Source organism: Manis pentadactyla, chromosome 1 (genome assembly GCF_030020395.1).
Source record: "Manis pentadactyla isolate mManPen7 chromosome 1, mManPen7.hap1, whole genome shotgun sequence".
NCBI lineage: Eukaryota > Metazoa > Chordata > Mammalia > Pholidota > Manidae > Manis > Manis pentadactyla.
The window spans coordinates 114,111,872-114,132,244 of NC_080019.1; the positions used below are offsets into that span (position 1 = coordinate 114,111,872).

At 44.8% G+C, this 20,373-nt stretch overlaps 1 protein-coding gene across 2 annotated transcripts in view; it reads right to left on the reverse strand.

Moving 5' to 3' along the window:
• The window catches only part of ABCC5 (ATP binding cassette subfamily C member 5), an 81,427-nt gene that overhangs the window by 22,819 nt on the left and 38,235 nt on the right, over nucleotides 1-20,373 (reverse strand). For both annotated transcript variants that reach the window (XM_036875146.2, XM_036875147.2), the window contains 13 exons: nucleotides 18,758-18,829; nucleotides 16,524-16,648; nucleotides 16,333-16,405; nucleotides 13,240-13,443; nucleotides 12,234-12,377; nucleotides 9,645-9,747; nucleotides 7,202-7,386; nucleotides 6,657-6,803; nucleotides 6,243-6,372; nucleotides 4,814-4,967; nucleotides 4,604-4,732; nucleotides 2,816-3,002; nucleotides 1,331-1,420 (listed from right to left, as the gene is read on the reverse strand). In XM_036875146.2, the coding sequence (XP_036731041.1) occupies nucleotides 1,331-1,420; nucleotides 2,816-3,002; nucleotides 4,604-4,732; nucleotides 4,814-4,967; nucleotides 6,243-6,372; nucleotides 6,657-6,803; nucleotides 7,202-7,386; nucleotides 9,645-9,747; nucleotides 12,234-12,377; nucleotides 13,240-13,443; nucleotides 16,333-16,405; nucleotides 16,524-16,648; nucleotides 18,758-18,829 (1,743 nt within the window). The remainder of the gene's footprint in view (nucleotides 1-1,330; nucleotides 1,421-2,815; nucleotides 3,003-4,603; nucleotides 4,733-4,813; nucleotides 4,968-6,242; nucleotides 6,373-6,656; nucleotides 6,804-7,201; nucleotides 7,387-9,644; nucleotides 9,748-12,233; nucleotides 12,378-13,239; nucleotides 13,444-16,332; nucleotides 16,406-16,523; nucleotides 16,649-18,757; nucleotides 18,830-20,373) is intronic.

Below are 20,373 nucleotides of genomic sequence, written 5' to 3' on the forward strand. Positions count from 1 at the left end.
AAGAGTTGCAAAATACCTTGCAATGTTTTAAAACTCTCTAATGACTAGTCATGGTGCTTACGGCCTTACAGGGAAGTAAGGGCCAAAGACTAGTCTTCTGGGCAGGGATGGAGTGGGAAGGCAAAAGTGGGTGAAGACTGAAGTCTAAAGCTCCCATCTGGAAGGACTCTGTGTTGGCACAGGGGTCCAGATTGAGGACTGGTAGTGGGAGATAGTCCTCAAAGAGCCTGGTTTGTGGAGGGTCTACTCTGTACCATGGCTGACCAATACACTGATCTTTCCAGCAAGAGTCCCTCACCAACAGCATTATTAAGTCAATTCTACACACCCATAGTTATACCCATGTATTGTCCATAGACCAGAGCAATGAGCAGAGGCTAATAGATAAACATAAAGAATGGCTCTTAGCACATATTTTAGCTTACCTGCCATTCTTTCTGAGAATGATCATTTGTGAGTTTAAGAAATATCCTATGACTAATGAGGTTCATTGTCAAATCAGTGAAGCATGTCTTTGCCAGAAATGATACACTAGTTCTCAGCTGAAAGGGTAGTTTTTCAAAACTATGGAAGTTAGTTATTTGGAACTTGGAATGTATTTTTCCCATGTAAACAATGATATAAAGTCTGATAAAGCCTCTGGGCAGTTCACAAAATAGGTAACTCCTAAGAACGGAATTAGACTTGAGAATCCTAACTATGCCTGACTCTGCTTCTCATTACAGAAAATTGCTTTCAGAGTTTCAACTAGGGTACCAGCAAGACACTGGCCCATGGCAGGACTGCAGAGGTTACCAAGGGGAGGTGGGAAGAACTTGATCATCTCAGTATTAACTAAATTAACTGGTTTTGGAACTGTGAATGCAGCTTAGAATGAGCTATGGAGCTTCTAAAACTTCAGAAGCCTGGGTCCCTTCCAAACCCCCATACCAGAATCTTCAGAGAGAGGTTCATGTTCTCTCTGCTCAGAGCTCACCAGGGATACTGATGGCCACTTCTGGTTAAGAACAGATGAACCAGACTAAGATTTAAATTATACATAGTTTAAAATAAACAGTGTAAGGAAAATATGACACTAGTCAGCTTAATTGAAATAACAAGACTCTGGACATTTTGGAAATTAGCTGATGAACATCAGTTCTCAATCAGACACAATTCACAATATATTCAGAAACTCTTGTATTTTCTTCTCCATTCCATACATGCCGGAGAGACTGCTGGCCCTCCCCTGTGGGATAAGATATGGCAGAAAAATAAGCACCCTCCTTGCATGTCCACCTAAAGCAGTAAGAGGGTAAAAGGACTCTGAAGAGTCAGATCGCAGTCTGACCTTGATGTAGTGGTTGATCCTCTCCACTGAGGTGAACCGAGCTTCAGTCTCAGATGCCAGTCTGACGGTAAATTGGAACAGCCCTGTTAACTAATAATGGAAAACAAAAATCCAAGAGAGAATTCATTATCAGTACATGCCAGGCCAATGCTAGAAGACCCGGTCCATTGGGGATTACAGCCAATTAGAAGACCTAACTGAGCACATGTTGAGCTGGTTTTAGGGACTGCGTCATTCTCTAAACACTCAAGACAGTGCCTGTTACCCTGCAAGCTGCTCAAGTTCTCAGTCAAAGCACTAACTGCTGCCACTAAGCTTTCCTGTGTCCAAAGGTTTCCCATCCATCTTTACATGTCCAGTAACACATATGTGCAACTGAATAACTTCTGAATTCTCTATTTGTACCTGCATCTGCTCTGGCAGTAACAACAAATGGAGATATGTAGCAATCTGAGAGCAGTTGGTGAGAAAGCTTAGAGGAAGGCCAAATAAGAGAAAAAAGGCTGGGCAGAAAGTGCACGCTGAGCCCCTGTTCACCCCAGATGGAGGATCCTGACACACAGTACATGTGCCACATATTCTTCCCTATGCAATGGCCAAGTGAGTCTGCATAACATGGACAGACATTTTTGGGAATCAGTGAAGACACCTATCTCTTCTTGGGTTTCCTTTGGCTACTTATTTATTTTTATCTTTCCAATGTAGAAACATGTTAAACATATACAAGAGGACAGAGGTCAGTAAAATGAATTCCCATGTGCCAAATGTCCATCTTAAAAACCTGTTGACTTTCAAACAAAATTGTTTCATCTATACCACTCCTCTGTATTATTTGGAAGCAAACCCTAGATATTCTGCCATTTCATCCATAAACATTTCAGCTTGTATCTCTCTAAATTATCAAGACTCTTTAAAATGTAATACGATTATCTAGTACCATGATGACATCTAAAAAATTAATAATAATTCCTTAACATCTTCAAATTTCTAGTCAGTACTCAAGTTCTCAACTGTTTTTTGAGCTGTGTAAAGACCTTAAGCCATCCCTAGGGATGATGAGCATTTACAGATGTAACAGTATTAGGAAAATCAGGGGCCTAAAAAATGCAATGCATAGAAGAAGCATACTAAGGATACAGTATTTCTTAGAAGACTAGGAAGAAGTCAGAGATGATAGGTGTTGAACACAGAAACCTACAATTAAGAAACTATTTTCAAATTCATGTTTGTTTATGAAGAAGATAGCACTGATTTCCGAAACACATGCAAGAGATTTAAATCCCTTTATTCCTGTACACCACTCCTGCCTCTCTCATCCTCCCCACCCAGCCCTGTCAGACTGTTATGGCCAAAGCAGACGGGGAGAAGCTCTGGGAGTCAGAGGTGAAACGGTGGCTTAGGGGAGAGCCTCCACCATGCTTCTCCCAGGCCAATGCAGGAAGGACTCACATGACGAAAGATGATGCCCCCATCCCAGAGACTGACCTGGACAGCATAAGAGATGGCAAGACCTGAGTAGGCCGGGGAGATCTGCCCGTGCATGAGAACAATCATCAGCCCAGTGGTGGTGATCAGGGCAATGCTGATCAGGTCCAGCCGCACAGCCAGCCACCGCATTGCACAGGTGAATAAGAAGAAAGGCCCTTGGTTGTTATCGAGTAGCTCCTGGTACCTAGGAGGAAGACAAAACACCTTATAGGCAAATAAATAATCACAAGACCCTGGGCAGGGATGATGTCAAAGCTCTGGTGAATTGTGGAGAGAGGGCTAATATTTAAGTACCTCCTGTTTGTCACTAGGAGAATGATATGGAAATTTAAGGGATGCAGGGGATTCAAGACTCCACACATAGGATGACACGGGGTTTTCTAAGTTTTATCCTTTCAAAGAATCATATTCAAGATTTTAGGGAAAAATATTCAGTTTAACAGCATAGGGAAAGCATGGGGGTGCAAGCTTTAGAAAAATGTCTTAGGTCATTTTCTCAAAGAGACAGAAGTTACAGAGGCAAACTGTAGAAATGCCCAAAGACCAGGAAAAGGAAACTCCCGGACTGAAAGCAGAAATTCTCTGCTGCTGCACCCACTGGGCAGAATGGTACTTGTTTCTCAAGGTCATGGAGCAAAGAACCAGGAGCTAAACCAGCAAAAATGACCTGGACAACCTCTGCCATTGAAAGGGTGAGACACTACTGCCACTATGGGTCCTAGAAAGCAGATCAGACCCCATGTGAGGGCTCAGGGGCTGTACACAACTACAACTCCAGAGCAGGAAGCCTTGCCAGGCAAATGTGCTTTGCTTTAAAAAAAAAAATCACTTCTCCTCCACACATAAGATATGCACTCTTTTGAGAACATTTAGAAACTAAAATGAAAAAGAATATGCAAAAGTCCAGTACTGCGACCACTCAGTTACAACGAGGGTCACTATTCTGTTGCATCTACTCCCAGCATTTTTCAGTGCACTTACCTTTATGTGCATACATACTATATACTTAGTATATTTTGCTTTTTTTCACTTAATGTTAAGATTATTGTTCTCACCCATTTAACCTTTCTATTCTAGACTTTCCTTTTTAAATTTATTACTGAATTTCTGGAACAGGCAATAAATACAAAAGATAGCATTTAAAAGGTATAAGAACTTTTACTATAAAAACTTGGTCTTCTCCTGGAGCCCATCCTCTAGCTACTCAGTTCCCCTTTCCAGTGGCAACTATTACTTCCCTGTGATCCTTTCAGAGATATTCTAAGTGGCATATATACAAACACATATATATATAAGCCATATACACGTCTGCACCTTGCTCTTTCACTAGTATATCTCACTGATCCTTCTGTATCAGCACCTTCAGAACTGCCACGTTCTTTTAGGGCCACATAACATTCTACTATAGGGGTATACCATTGCTCATCTAACCAGCTGTCTGTTGAAGGACATTTAAGTTAGTTCCAATCTCTTATTAATACAAACCTCCACAATGACTATCTATGTACAGACATACTATCTTTCATTGTTCCAAAAAAAAAAAAAAAGCCAAACTCCATCAATATAGTCATTCAGAGTCAAGAGCTAACAGACTCCTTCACTTTCTCATTTGCTCATGAGAGTTACCAGCAATAAAGTAAACTTTAATCAGTCATATAATTCACTAATACTCTGAGTAGAAGTTATTATAATCACCAACTCTGGCCTTGAAAGGCCTCTTAGGCTTTCATGAAGTGCTGGGATGCTGGCTCCTCTTTGAGCCTTCTGGCCCCCATGAGCACTAACCTGTGCAGAAATTCTTGCCCCTTGCTATAGGCGTGGATGGTGGCAAGGCCCTGGATGCTTGATGTGATGTGGGAGAGGAAAGGTGCCTGAGTAATATTGTCCAGACGCTTTAGCTCTCGAATCAAGACCCTGGAGAGAGAACAAGTTCTGTGTCAGACTGGCAGACTAGCAACTCTGGCTTCATTCTTTGCCCTGGAACTTCCCGTTTACCTGGAGACAATATGCAGAACTGAAAAAAGGATGACAAGGGGCCCCACTGCCACCAGAAACCACGGGAAAACTCCTGCAATCATTCCAACGCAGAAGAACACCAGGATGACATTTTGGATGAACATTTCAGCCTGGAACGGCAGGCGCACATCAACTGGGGAGATCACAAAGGAACAAGTGTCAGACTGCTGGGATCCCCAAACAGGGAACAGAAGCAGAAATTTAAAAAAACAGAGGTTCCACAAATTCTGTCTCAAGTTTGCATGCTGTCTTTTAAGCAGTCTGATCAAAGAAAAATCTAGAAACCTGGCTACTCTAATTTTTCTTGTCCCAAGGAAGTTTAAGTGATCTTTCTCCCCCATGCTATCTATGTTTTGTTCACTGTGCTACCCAGCCCCTTTAAACAGTTTTCCCCTTTGCAAAGTAATATACGCTGGTTGTAAATATTTGGAAAATAAATATGCAAAAAAGAAAATAAGTATAATCTTTATTCTTACCAATACCAATAGGCTGCTGCTAACATTTAAGAGATTTTTCATTATGGAAAAATTTAAACATACACAAGTCAAAAGAATATAGAATCTCTTTAACACCTGCTCCATCTCCTTTTGGCTGTCTCCTCCCCCCACCTTTTTTTGTGTTATGGTGAATGGGGTGGGCCTGGAGTATTTTCATGTAAATCCCAGACATATTGATGCCAGATTTTTTTCCATCAGTCTTTTCACCATCTGTGTGTATGTATAGCAGAAATGGGATCATGTTAAAAGCATTAGCTCTGGGGTAAAAAGATTTGGGCTCAATTCCCAGCTTTGTTATCTGATAGCTGTGTGATCTGGGGCAAGTTATTTAACCTTTTTCTGCACTGGCTTTCCCATTTACTCAGTGAGTGAACCAAAATTCACTGCATCCGGCCACTGTACAGATTAGGACAATGCATGTAGAATACTCAGCACCCTGCTTGTTACAAAGTAAACCCTCAATAAATGTCAGGTAACATTACTATGATTCTGGGCTATGGGAGTATTTAAGTTCTGGTGTTGACACAGCCCGGGAAGCATTCAGAGAACTGCCAGGACACCTACAGCCTTGCACCACCCCCATGTAACCATGTGCCTTGCAATCACAGGTGACCCTGTCCAAAGCCTTTACGTTAACTCAAAGTTCAAAGGCGAATTTCTTTTCAGGTTAACTAAGATCAAATGAGAACTTAGAAAGGTGAAAAATCAGATGGGTCCTTAGCCTAAATACAAGTTTCACCATGGAGAAAAACACCAAAGCCAAAATGTTCTTTGTATGAACACCAGTAGCCATTGTGCTCTCAGAAGTTAAGGCTGGATAGGTGGCACACCTGGGGAGTCATCTAAAAGGCTGCAGAGCCTAGTGAGCTCCAGCCTGTGCTTCAGAGCATAAAAGAAGTAGTAAGAAATACCTTCATCCATGTCTTTGGAAAACCTGTTGAGAATCCTCCCTGTGGGAGTAGTGTCAAAAAACTTCATAGGGCTTCGAAGGATCCTTCGGAAAAGCTCATCATGGAGCCGGGAAGAGGCTCGCAGCGTGCCCTAAGGAGCAGAACATAAAGATCAGGGCCCAGGGACCCAGGGACTCAGACAGGCTCACCTCCTACTCCTCCAGGTCACAGTTCCACAGCACATCGCCCCCAAAGCTGCAGGAGAGCAGACGGCCACAGAGGGAGGAGGTGACTAATAAGAAAAGGCAGAAGCTGATGGGATAGAGGTCATTTTAGCGAGGGCCCCTGCTCAGCATAAACGTGAGAGGTGCCGCGTCCAAGTATAAACACAGTCAGCTGGGGAGGGGGAGTGGAGGTCCCCCCACCACCTCATACCTTGACAAAAACAACTCCGCGAATGGCTTTCAGGATCAGCATGACTGCCATGGAGAGGGCATAGATGCTGGCATAGTAGTGCATGAGAGGATTGTCCTTCATGCTGTGGCTCACAGATGTCCTGTTCCCATTAGTCACTGTGGTATTCTGTTTGGAGGTAAGGCTGTGTGAGGCAAGACTAAGCACTGCCAGGAACCCCTACTCAGGGTCGACCTCAGCGCAAGGGAGGGCACAGGAGAATGACTCTGGGACCTGGTTGTTGCAAACACAAGACAGGCTCTGCCCCACTTCTTCTCTCTTTTCTAATGGATGAGGGCAGACAGCCTACAGATGTCCTATTGATAAACTCTACTGCTCTGTGAGTTGGCCAGGGAGCAGCCACCTTGTGAAGTTACATTAGGGACTCAGCTTTTCATCCGAGGTAGTCCTTGTTCATTGCTTCTTTTAATGGAAAAACTAGATCAGTTTCCCTAAGAATGGTCAGGGAATACGGAGAGATGGCACATTCTTAGACACAAAATTTTCCCATTAATGAGTAACCTTACCCCACTTCCTTCCTTGATCCAGTAACTCAACCACCAGTTGCTGAAGGCAGTGCTGCCCACATTCAGCATGAAAAGGGATATGATGAGCAGGAATGCCAAGGGGCCCCCAGCGGCCTGGATGTAGACACCATACACTGACCAGGGCACTGAACCCTGCCCCTTCTCTTCCAGTTGCACGAGTTGCCCTAGGAAAGTAGAAGAGACACATGAACTCAGATGGAAAAAGTTACTTTTCCAAATTAAATTATCTGCAGAAGAGCAGAATCAAGAAGAGACTATAGTTTCACAGGGCTTTAGAATTATTTCCTCATTATCAGAAGCATTCATTCATCTATTTAACATTTTTAAATACCTACTATGAACCAGGCCTAGGACGAGGCCCTGGAACGGCAAAGAGGATTAAGACAGGTGTCCGCCCTTGAGACCTGGCTGAGGATCCTTCCACAGCCATGTAGGAGAAACACATACATAATTATAATACAATGTACTAAATGCAATGCTAGCGCTCCATACAGGGCAGCATGGCAACACCCAGGAAGTGGCCCTAATCTATTTGGGAGAGCTGTGGGGTGGTGGGTAGATAGGTTCAGGGAAGACTTGGTGTGTAGTTCATACTGCATCTTGAAAGGTAAGCCAGAGCCGACCAGGTGGGGAAAAGATGGGTGGAGGAAACACCATGAGCACTAGCACAAAGGAGGGAAACAGCAGAGCAGAGTATGTCAGAAGGCCAGGTCAGCACAGCTGGAAGGTTTTGTGTGCTTCAGGAGGGCCGGGGATGAGGCTGGTGAAGCCGACTGTGGTCAGAGGATAAAGGCATTTGAACGTCATTCTTCAGATAAGAACTTCTCAAGAGAATAGGTATGGGTGTGTGGAGACTTGACTCCCCGGCCCTACTGGGCTAGGCAGGCCAGAGACAGCCAGACCAGTCAATCTGGCAGTGAGCAGTTTCCAGATGTGTGCACCCCAGCATCCCACACAAATCAGGGCAATTTCTGCACATATCATATCCGCAAAGAGATTATAAAATGTGGCTTTGAAATGGGAGGCTGTTGAAAGGCTCCATGCAGGAAAGTGACTTGGCTGGTGTCCTGTTTTTAACTACATCTCTCAGCTGTCTGAGTGAAGACAGACCTAAAAGAAAAGCAGCTGTGACAATCTAGGTATGAGATGATAAAGGCCAGAACCAGGGTCATGGCAATGGGGATGGAGTTCCAGGAGGTAAAATCAAAAGGAGATGGTGATTGGCTATCGGAGAAGAGAAAATGTTCAAGGATCTCTGCTGGGGCTCCCTGGGGTGATCAGGTGATTGATGATGATATGAGAAACGGCCCAGCAGGAGCCTCTGCCTCTTCCACGGTCAATGGTGGATTATCTTGGAACAAGTCACACATGTCTTGAGCATTTAAAGAGTTGTGACCATCCAGGTTAGAAGAGCTCTATACGTGAGAGCCAATGCTCCCTAAAGATGCTCTGCTATTTTATACTTCCTGTGGTGGGAACTGACAGATAGCACCTTCTGTGCTGTGTTGGTTTTGTATGTGTGTAAGGTATCATAACTCACACTGAATTCAAAATATCATATGTGACTTATTAAAAGGAAGAAGAGAAGCAAGGAGAGGTGAATCTGGAAGGTTAACCCCTAACCAGCTGCAGTTTTAAGAACAAGGAAGTAAAACAGGCCCATCTCTAGAGCAGTGACAAACCCAGGAAAGGTCCTGGATTCAAAACATCAGGTGACATGATGATACAACAAGAGAGCTTTAAAACAGGACTGCATTCTTTTTCTGTCTTGTCTTTTTTTTTTTTTTTGTATATTGATAGGCAACTTAAAATTCACAAAGGTAAAAATGCCTGAAGTCTTACAAATAGTTTTTCTAACTCCCAAGATTTGTTTCAGTTGATAAGATAAAGGGTTTAAACCACAGGACCAAGGACTCTGCCTAGGGAAAGTCAAGCAGGAAAAACCCTGGCTATCACTCTTTGCCATATATCTGCTGCAGTCTTGTCAGGACATGCCAAGGACTGTGTCATTCTAAGAGGGAAGCTACTGAGGACACGGGCATTCATGGAGCTGGAAGGCCTCTGCCCTAGTTGGCACTGACTTTTAAAGAATAGAGGTGAATCACAGGAAGGGTGTCCCTTTGCCCACCATTCAATGTTCTTTGCTCAAGATGACCCAGCTGTGATTCCCTCCACCTGAGCCACCCAGCACAGAAAGGGAAGGCACAGGACTGAATGTCATTCTTACTGCCTTGGTCCGTTGAAGCAAAGAGAAGGTGCCTCATAGTCTCCCAGTATTATATAAGAACTTTGTTATTCCAGAAATATAAGGCCAGATACTCAACAACACACCAGGCTATCAACAGTATGAATTACCACACAGCGTAACTTCTGATCAACTTTTGATAATGACAAATCTAAAATTGCAAGAAAAGGTCATTACCTTCCTTTGGCTTCACTGCTTTCTCCTTCTTTACTGATCCTGTTTTAGTACCTTTATCTTGCGATTTCTTCTGTGAACTGCTGGTTTCCTTTTTTGAGTTAATCTAATATTAAAAAAAAAGTGCCTCCAGTAATGATATAGCCATTCAGACAAATGTCCACAGGACATGCTAGGGATTCATCTGTCAAGCTGCTGCTATTATGGAAAAGAGATACAGCCACCTTCTTCAAGAGGCCACCTATATTCATTTGTTGTACTTCCGCAACTAAAACCTTTGAGATGTGGTTCCCACCCTGTTCTCCACTGACATTGCTCTCCCCAAAGTCACTGAAGACCTAAACTCCAAACACGGTAGCCTTTATGCAGTTCTCATCCACTAACTTGTCCAAAATATTAGGACTGGGGTCATTTCCATTCCTCCCATCTCTGATTCCCACATCACTAAAGCAAATCACAGATCTGATCACTTTCCAAGATAAACTCAGCCTCCTCAGCCTGGTTCTGTGAGGCCTCCACATTGTGGCCCTAGCCTAGCTCAAAGTCCCTCCCTCACTGCCGTGGTTTCTGCTCTCTAGCCACACTGGGTTTCCCACCACTCCTCACACCACACTGCCATTTCCCACTTTGTGCCTTAGTTCACACTGGCTCTTCACCTGGAAATGCCCCTCCCCTTGCCCTAACTCAGTCACAAGTGTCCCCATTCAGAGGAATTTAAGTCTTCCATCCTCCCTGAAGCAACTTAGACTCCTCCAGAGTAAAACTCACCCTTCCCCTGTTCTCCCAGGCTCTAGGTCAGTACTCTACAAGAGCACCTGCTACAAAGGAGACTGGTGTTATAGGCCCTGTGAGAGCTTCAGAGCACTGGTGAGTCTGTGGAGACTGTGAGTCCCTCCAGGATGGAGATGGTGTCTCCTGGTTCTGACATGCCCGGGGCTAGCACCATGCACTGCCTGCAACGGGACACACAGGACTGGACACACAGCCACCAAACTGAACCTGAGATAACAGGCACTACTTAATGCTCCCTTTTCCAAGTTCCCCTTATAGCTTCAACACAGGACATTCTCTTACTATAGTTTAACTACATTTAATTCTTTGTCATAGTCAGCCTCTTAACCCCAGTTTGTTCTACAACTAGACTTTTCAAAGTGTGAAAAAAAAAAATTAGAAAATGATATAAAATTCCGAGTCACATCTAGAATGCAAGATAGGGCTCTATAGTTTATATTTATGGCAGTGTATGAATGCCCTGTCTAAAGAAAAAATTGCTATTTGCACACCACTTACTAGGATAAGAACATTATACATCATTCATTTAACTGATGAACAGCTCTACAAGGCAGATGCCACCCTGTTTTTAGGATGAGGGAACTGAAGCTCAGGGCAATTCAGTGGCACACTGACAGCATGTCCCCTCCACTACAACACTGACTCTCAATACTCTTCTGCTCCTCAGACTTTTTATATTTTAACCTCTCTCTCTCTCATTTTCCCCTCCATCTCTACAGTCAGGAGGAAATATCTGAAGAGTCCAAGATACCCTGAGGGTCAAGGGGCGAGATCATAAAATCCAAATCTGGATCAGGGTGTCTCTATGGAAGGCCCTGGTGAGACTTGGAATGTCTGGGTTATCCCAAAAGGCTTGCACACTGGTCATGCATGGTTAGGTGTACCATACCTCAAATCAAACAAGATGACACCTACAGACAGAAACAAGACTCCTAGGAAAGGTCCCAGTAACTTTCTGCTTCTACCCCTCTCAGACACCAGAATGACCTGGGAGCTAAGAAGTAGCTTTTAGCCCAGCCTGAGTGCACTTCTAAGACCCCAGAATAAGGAGGACAGTACAAAAGCAGGTCAGCAAGAGGGAAAAACAACCTCTTTGGCTAACTAAGTAAGTACACCCTCATGTTTGCCTAACCAAGAGCTCAGAGTAAAGCCGTAGAAAGCTAACATCTCCCTGTGTTGCCACAGGAGGCAGGGCAACATGGCACAAAGAGCACTTTGGCATCAAACCACCCTTCTTAGCAAGCAGCTTAACTTTTCTGAGCTTCCATTTCCTCAGCTGTGAAACTCAGGAGATATATTTTGCCACAGAGCTGTTAAATGACTAAATAGGGTGACACCTATAGGGTGTTTAATCCATTAACTGGGACACAGTAGGTTTTGTAGTTAATGAGTGGCAAGCAGCCAATATCCCATGGCTCCTCTTCAAATGCAAGCAACACTTAATTTCTCTTCCCTGGCTCCTTATTCACTTGTTTATTTAAAAAGGAGCTTCATAATGCTTCAGTCAGGATTGACAGAGTTTATGAAACTAAGGTATGACTGAACAACAGCACACACTGAGCCCATACCCTCCTCCCCATCATCGCCTTGTTAATGAGTCAGTGACAGACACTGCGGCGCACCAGCCCCATAATCCGCTCTCCTGGAGTAGGACAAGCATGCGGTCTGGTCACCGGAAAATGGGGCCCCTGCCGATAAGACATAGCTACTGAGTTCAGCTGAGATCTTCCATCACTCAGTACAATCACGTCTCCCTTGCTGGAAAGGAGGAGGCACACACAAACTCTGCGTGAATCTTACCTCAACTGGGTGTGTCTCTCCCAGCAACAGGTTATTAAAAATGGTAGCATAATCACCATTTAAATTCATCAGCTCTGCATGGGTGCCTCTCTCTGTAATACAGCCCTCTTTCATGAAGATCACTTCATCACAATCAGCCAGGTACTGGAGACAAAGGTAGGGACAACACAGTGTTGCCAGTATTAGTGCAAATACATTCAAACGCCCAGACCCTGGTTCACCCATTCTCACTTGGAGGCGTTGAGCCTTCTGGGGGACATTTGGCAGTATCTAGAGATTGGTTTGGTTGTTATAACTACAGGGAGGAATACCACTGTCATCTCGTAGGTAGAGACCAGGGTGCATAGGACAGTCCCCACAACGAAGAGCTACCTGGCCCAAATGTCGCAGTGCCAAGATGGAGAACCCCTACTTCAATTTACTGTGCTTGTGATGTACTTCAGAGAGCAGTTCCTCCAGGTTTGGACACAAACCTACTGACGGAGCCATAAGGGCCTTGTATTAGATGTCACACCCTTTCACTGCCCTCAGAAGTACATATAATTACAGACTTCCTGTGGCAGAAAGGGGCGGGTTTAGCCCCCCAAACTTGACAACATAATGCAAAGCAGATGGAAACATCCTGATGCTGCTTGTCTTGGAATGACAGAGGGAGAAGAGCTTGTTTCCCATAACAGCTCCTGCTTGCATGTAGATAACACAATGCTGTCCAAACTTTCAAACCCAGACTCCATTTTCAGCCTACTCCTCTCAGCACTTTTACTTACTTATTTATATGAGGAAACTAACATAATGCAAGGATCCCTGACTTAGACAGCCATCTGGTATTTTGGTACAAAACAGGCTTTATTGGTACAATGGGCTAGGGGCCTATTTTCTGAGGTAATGAACACTGATCATTTCAGGAACCTCTATGGACCCCCACAGAGAAACCTGGACCAAGCCCACCTTCCTGTTTCTGACTTCCCAAGCCAAGGCAGGCAGCCTGGGGAAGAGAATACCATACCTGTAACTGGTGGGTAACAAACAGAACTGTCTTGGACTTGAGGTGCTTCTGGATAGCACTGTTGAAGATGTGGTTGCCCACATGGGCATCTAAGGCACTGAGAGGGTCGTCCAGAATGTAGATGTCCCGGTCACTGTACAAGGCCCGAGCAAGGCTGATCCTCTGGCGCTGTCCACCACTCAGGTTGGCTCCTCGCTCACCAATCTACAGGGCCCCAGAAAGCATGGGGATACCTCTGGCTCAAGCCCAGACTGAGCTTAGTGACCACCCAGTCACTGCCCCTCTCCTGCACCCAAACTGGCCCCTTCTACTGAAACCCCCCGCCAGGATGAACGCCGCTCTGACCTTCTGGGATGCCCACCAGCACTGGGAGAGTCCGTCCAAATACCTCCTCCTCTCCCACATCCATCTAGTTACTGATTAATCATACATCTGGCCTTACCACCTCCCCCTGACACCCTCCTCCAATCCATTATCCACGGGCAGAAAGATCTTTTCAAATGACAAAGCTGACCATTTCGCACCCTAGTTTAAAACTCTTCAAGAGCCCTAAAGATGAGATACAACAGAAAAATGGGACAAGGGTCATGCCACTGTAAAATCCACCCAGCCTGCGGAAAAAGGCCCGGCTTATTCTTTTAACTTAATCTATATGTTGTTGTTGTTCTTTTTCCAGCACCTTTATCAATTAAGTACTTTGTAACCAGAGACAGACCTCCGGAGGTTAAATGAACCTACAAAATCTATGCGGAGAATCCAGACCAACACAGTCACCTAAATAACCCTATTCTTAAGGCAAACTTCAAAGAAATTATTAATCACCTGTATACATCCTCCCTTATACCGACCCCTAACCAAAAGACCCTATAAACCCAAACCCTTAAGCGTTCCTGCTCTCTAAGGTCGCTGTTAAGTCTGTGGGTACCGTCTTATCAGATAAACTTTCTTGCTGCATAAGTACTTGTCTCTGAATTCTTTTTCATGATAAAAATAAGAACTCACTGACCTCCACAACGGGTTAAGTGTCTTTGCCACTTTGCTATTCCATTCAGCTTTCTAGTCTTAACACAATCCTTTTCTCTCTCTCTGCTATTTCAGACCAGTAGGGAAGTGGAAGTTCTCAGAACATAAACTCACTCTATTCAGTGCTCCATGGCCCCCTCAGATTCTGGGGTGGAAAGGATATAATTCTTGCACAGTGCAGATCCAGAGGACACTGCATGCCAGGTGATCCTGGCTTTAGGAGTTGGCATGGCATTTGCCGTAAGCAGAGCAACCCTAGGAACTTCCCTTTCCTCTCTCTGCTCTTCCTTGCTCTCTACAGCCTGCATAGCTGCTGACACGGGCTTCTACTCGTTTTAATAAATTCCTTTCTTGCTGGTACTTGTTTAACTTGATCGAGAATTCTTTCCCAGTTGCAGTCAAGAGCCCTCCGTCCCCTGCCCAGGCTGAGGTTTCACTTAGTGTGCAGCAAGAGACCTCCCCAGACGCACCTACCAGCAACAAACGGTAGAATCTAAACACCCAAATATGGCACACAAAGCAGGCCCTTTGCCACTTGGCTCTCCAGCTGTTCTCAGCCTCCACTGCCAGGCCCCCTTCCACACACTGGGATCTGAGCCATTTTAGATGGTGTGCCTGTATGCGCACACACACAACTGTCATACCTTTTCCTCTACTGAAGCTGCTCTGCTCAGGAATCCTCTCCTCTGGGAAACCTTCCCCACTCTCTTCTCAAAAGAAAGGGGACTCTTTTTCATCAGCTTATCTTGTGTCTATTTGTTTGAGTGTCTCATCCTTTCAACTTTTAGAGGATGCATATTATTGTCCTATTGCTTTACATTCCCAGCTCCCAACAGTTTCTGCATATGTGGCTGACACACAGCAAGCACCTGATCAACGTTGCTCAATGAATACATTAATAAACCAATTTTCAAATGGTAACTGGTTCTGTAATTTTAAGGAATCTTGTCCTTTAAAAAAACATTAAATTAATTTAGAGGCTTTCAAACTGAGTGTGTATCAGAATTACCTTCAGGGCTTGTTAAAAAAAATTGTTAGGTCCTACCTCTAGAGTTTCAGTAGGTCTGGAGTGAAGCCTAAGAATTTGCATTTCTAACAAGGTCCCAGTAACACTAAATGCTGCGGATTTGCAGTTTATCTGGAGACCAAGATTTGAGAACCAGTGAACTTATTAAACCATTCACAAAATCTGGTTTGAGGGATTTAACTCAAGTCAGCTGAATAAAAGCACCAGCCCTAGAGACCTCCAGAGCAGGTCATGGGACACAGGTGTCAACCCTAAAGAGCACACGTGAGTCCAGACTCCAAGAGGGGACTAGCGGTCACCCAAGGGGAGGGGCTGGGAAAGGTGGGAGGGAGGGAGAAGGGGACTGAGGGGCAGTATAATTAGCACTCACAATATAGGGAGGTCACAGGGAAGCAGTACAGCACAGAGAAGACAAGTAATGACTTTATAGCACCTTAACTATGCTGAAGGACAGTGACTGCAGTGTTGGGGGGTGGCTTGATAATATGGGTGATTATTGAAACCACAATGTTGCTCATGTGAAACCTCCCTAAGATTTTATATCAATGATACCTTAATTTTAAAAAAAAAGAGCACAGATGAGTTGCAAACACCTGCCTCTGGAAACTGCTTCAGGGCACAAAACCAAAGAAAGACAGGCTTGTGCTAATACAAGAGGCTCTCTACTGACTATATCTGAGAAAGGAGGTTGGCAGAATGAAGTTCAGGGAAGAAGATCAACAAGCACAGGCTTGACTTATGGTTTTAAAAATGAATAGTGAAGAAAACATTAACTCTAAAGTAACAATGGGATTTTGTTTAAAAACCACATGATGTATGAAATACTCATATGTGTAAAACGGGTAGTGTTACTATCCCTTCCCTGGGAAACACGTTTTCCTAACATAAAGTCCCAGTGAAGGCCAAACGCCCCGTGTAGATTCCTCTCCCATGCATATCAGATACTTTCCTAGCTGGAGGCTCTGCACAACTCTGCCACCCATTTCCCAGAATCTTCTCTGCTAAACACACTTCCCTCTGAAGGGGCTGAAGGCTCATTATACCTCAGTCAGGTCGCTGTTGGGAAGAATGGCCAGGTCAGGCCTCAGGCAGCAGCTGTTCAGCACAGAGTTGTATCTGAAGGACATAAAGAAACCTAGTTATCAGGGACATGGTTGAAGTAGAGCTTGCTGGCTTGGGCTGCCTGTGTCTCACATGGCCAAGATGGAAAGCATGATGGAAACCAAGCACTCGCCTTTCTTCATCAAATTCTTTCCCAAAGAGGATGTTGTCTCTCAGGGTGGCATTGAGGATCCAGGCCTGCTGGGCCACATAAGCGAAGGTTCCGCTGACTGCAATGCTGCCCTCTAGAAGTGTCATCTAGGGAGACAGACACCATCCAATGGTATCATAGTGCAAAACCGCCACCTTAAGCTAGCAGAACCCCCCACAGTCCACAATGGAGTTGAAAGTTTTGGCAATTTCTGCGGATATTTTCTGGACCCAGGTCCAGACCTCACCTTTGTTCCACAGAGAGCAATGGCAGCAAAGAAAATCAAAGTTCTTCTTGCTTATGTGTGAGAGCAGCCCAGACAACCCATGGCTTGAGCAAGCAAACACTTCATTCAGCAGCATACTAGCTACTCTGAAGCCTTTCTTCCTGACCACAGACTGTTTTAATGAAGGAAGCACAAGTGGAAGGCCCTCTAGATTCCCCTGGGGAGGATGCTGTAGGCCTGAGAGCTAGTCCCTGCCTGAGATGAGGGCAGGCCAACTTCATCTAAACAATTCATCTAGGCTGCTGGCTACACCTGCTGTCTCTATAAAGTTGAGTACCAAAGGTTGGTGGGGGGCAGAATCCAGTTAGACATCAACTTCTATGACAGAGTATCCGTACAATGACAGACCCTCTCCACTGACACCAAGGGGTGGCACGATGAGCCATGTGCTTTGAAGTGTTGTCAGTTGCAGTGATTGATATGAATTGATTTATCCATTTTATCCATTCAGGTTCCTTTTGGGACTGACAGAAGACATTTGTCTTGGGTTAGGGATGCTAGAGTTTGCAACAAAATTTCATTAACCAGCCTGCACATACAAGTTTGTCCTCCCAAACATGGTAACACGCAGTGTACACACAGGCGCACCTGCCACAGACTGGGATACAGCGGTACCAACTACCCCCAGACTGGGAAGCACTCTGATATACACTCAAAGTACTCAGAAACCCACAGAAGTTCTGCTGTGGAAACCCAACTCTTCCGGCTCTTCTGTTCCCCTCACTGCAGATGCCAACAGAGAGCCACTAAAGCAGGAGGCTGCCCAGTCTTACCTCCCCGTTAGAGACGTCAGGGTTCTATCCAGATGCAAAGACCCATGCAGTTTTCAACCTGACCCCCGCCCACTCAGCCCCTACCCATCCCAGGCTCACTCACTCTGTGTCACTCATCACTGACCCTTAAATCTGGCTACTCTCAGAAATCATCTAGGAAGTTTTGGTTTTCCACAAAGACCAATGATGGAGCCCAACCAAAGAGTCACAAAGCAGCGGGAGGGTGGGGACAGTCGGAGGGCGGCCTTCCTCAGACTGCCCCAGAGAGCCGCACTCCACCAACTGGGACGTGGTGCTGAACAAGACAAAATACTCCATGCCTGGGTGCTACAAAATACTCTTCCCCAACCTCGGCTCCCATTTGTTTAATTTCCTCAATATGGATAAACGATTCAGAGGACCTTATCTCTCAGAAGGTAGGAATAACCTTAAGGTAGTCTAGCCAGATTAATTCAAGTTTAAAAGCAGGCGGAAATACCTTGGGTTTTTGTTGCTGTTCTGATTACTTGGTTCTAGAACATAGCAAGGTCATTAGTCTCAGCTGGATGACCCTTGCCATGCCCCTCACTCTGAACCTGGCAGCCCTCTGCAGGGACCTCTGGGCACTCACTGCCTTGCCCTAGGCTTGTATATCTGCAAGGCCTTGCTCCGCAACCAGACCTTCAACTCCTTGAGGGCATAATTATTTCAATGATTAGACTGAAAACAGAGTGGGGCTTTGCTTCTAAATCAAATCCTCACAGCTTTCTCTCTGACAGGGAGGCAGGTAATGCTGGTCAGCCACGCTTCTCCATTTTGTTGGCAGTCCGTAGTCTGTTCCTCTCTCATCTCTGACATTTCCCAACACACTCTCAGGTATACCTAAGGCACTCAGTATATACATGCCGAATAAAAGAAGGCTTGAGAAGAAATAAATCCAACTGGGTATCAATCGGTCATTCATCAGGTGTCCGTCCACTAAGCCCCCTTCCAGATATGGTGCTGTTAAGGGGTAGGAGTGCGGTGGGTGGGTGAGGCATAATGCAGATCAAGGGTTCATTTTGTTTTCATCTTTCCTAACTCTCTTCATAAAATAAATTCATTTTTCCTGAGACTCTTGCTAAGCTGAGTGTAGAGAAACAAGTAGAAAACACCACAGACAGTAACAAAATTATTACCTGGCCTAAAATAGCTGAAATGAGAGAGGTTTTTCCACTTCCCACACTGCCACAGATTCCAACCAGTTTACCCTGGACAAAGCACACAAAGAGAAGAAGGTCATTAAAGGACTACTCACCATTTATCTCTAGGGACTTCAGACTCCTTTGGGGAAAAAACACGTGGACGCGTCCATCAGCGAGAGAACTGTCACCCTGATGACCCAGCAAGTCACTTACCTTGGCTTCTTCCCTGTCAGCCGCCTACTTCACAGGGTGTGGGGACACACTGGGGGTAACAGATGTGTAAGCCTCTGGGAGACATCCACTGTGCCACACACAGAAGGCAGCCCACATGGCTTTCAGGAGGCCCAGCCCCTCCCCTGCTTTGTAGGTAACCCATATGTTTTGATTATTTGTTTATTTTGTTGTTTTTGTAAGAGGGCAGGACTCCTGAAAAGTATTTTATTGATTTTCATTGTATTTTATGATTTTTTTCCCTCCAGGGTCTATAAATTATTTTCCATAAAAAACTACATGCACTATTATTTCCACTTTTCTATGAAAAATTTCCAAGAGTCTGAGGAATATTTACACCATCAGTCCCACATGGAAGTGGAAAATGAAGCCTTTGGTTAATTGAAGATCCTCAGGCAGATAAAGAGTTTTCCATTGGTAGTGTTAAAAATTTTCAAGGACAGACATGATTTTAAAAGGGCCTCTTGTTTAGCAACCCTGTATTGGCTCAAGTCTTGAAGCAGAGGAAGGAAGAGTGGAGGTGTGGAAGCGCACGGATCCTACAGGCAGACGGGTCTTGGTTTGGATCCCAGCTCCACTAGCACTTGCCAACTGTGTGATCTTGGTCTTGTTACTTAAACTAATACTGTCTTTCTCACTGAGCTTTGAGCAACTTGAGGAAAGGAGTTATCCTTGTAGAAGCAAGTACAGTGTCTGGTACTTGATAATAAAAGTATGTTGGACAAATAAAAGTTTCAATATGGTCCAGGAGTCCAAAAGGTTATAGCCTGGTGAAGAAGAGACCAAGTCATATGTTCAATCCCTGCTCAGGTCAGTTGGGTTTACACAGAGAAAACTCTATTCTGATGACTAAGTGGTGACCAACAATGAAGTAAGTACCCGGCACATGGAAGACATCAGGCAAACATTAACTTCCCTCCCCTCCCTAAAGAGGGGGCGGGGAGGATTATGATACGTCTCCTCAATAGCTAAACGTCTGCATGTGCAGTAGGCTCTGAAGGACAGAAACAGGATTGAAAGTGAGGAAGGAGAAGAGTAAGTTTCAGCTGACTACGAGAAATAATCCTCTCATAGAGCTGATTAGCAAAGTAACAGAGCTGCCTCAATAATTTAGATAATCGTTATTAAACAAGAAACCAACATGTTTCGAGTTGACTGAAGTTAAAGCTGCCTTGAGCACCACCCAATGACGAGGACTGTGAGCCCTTTCGGGGTTCTCGCTAAGGCCCCCCCACCTCCTGCTTCCAGCTCTCAAGACCTGGGAGCTTTTTGTTCAGTCTGGCTGCGGGTCTGCAGGACATACCTCTGGTCAGTTGCTGATCCTGACACAATCCATATTAGAAACCCTGATGCCCTCCTCCCAGTTATGTAGATACACG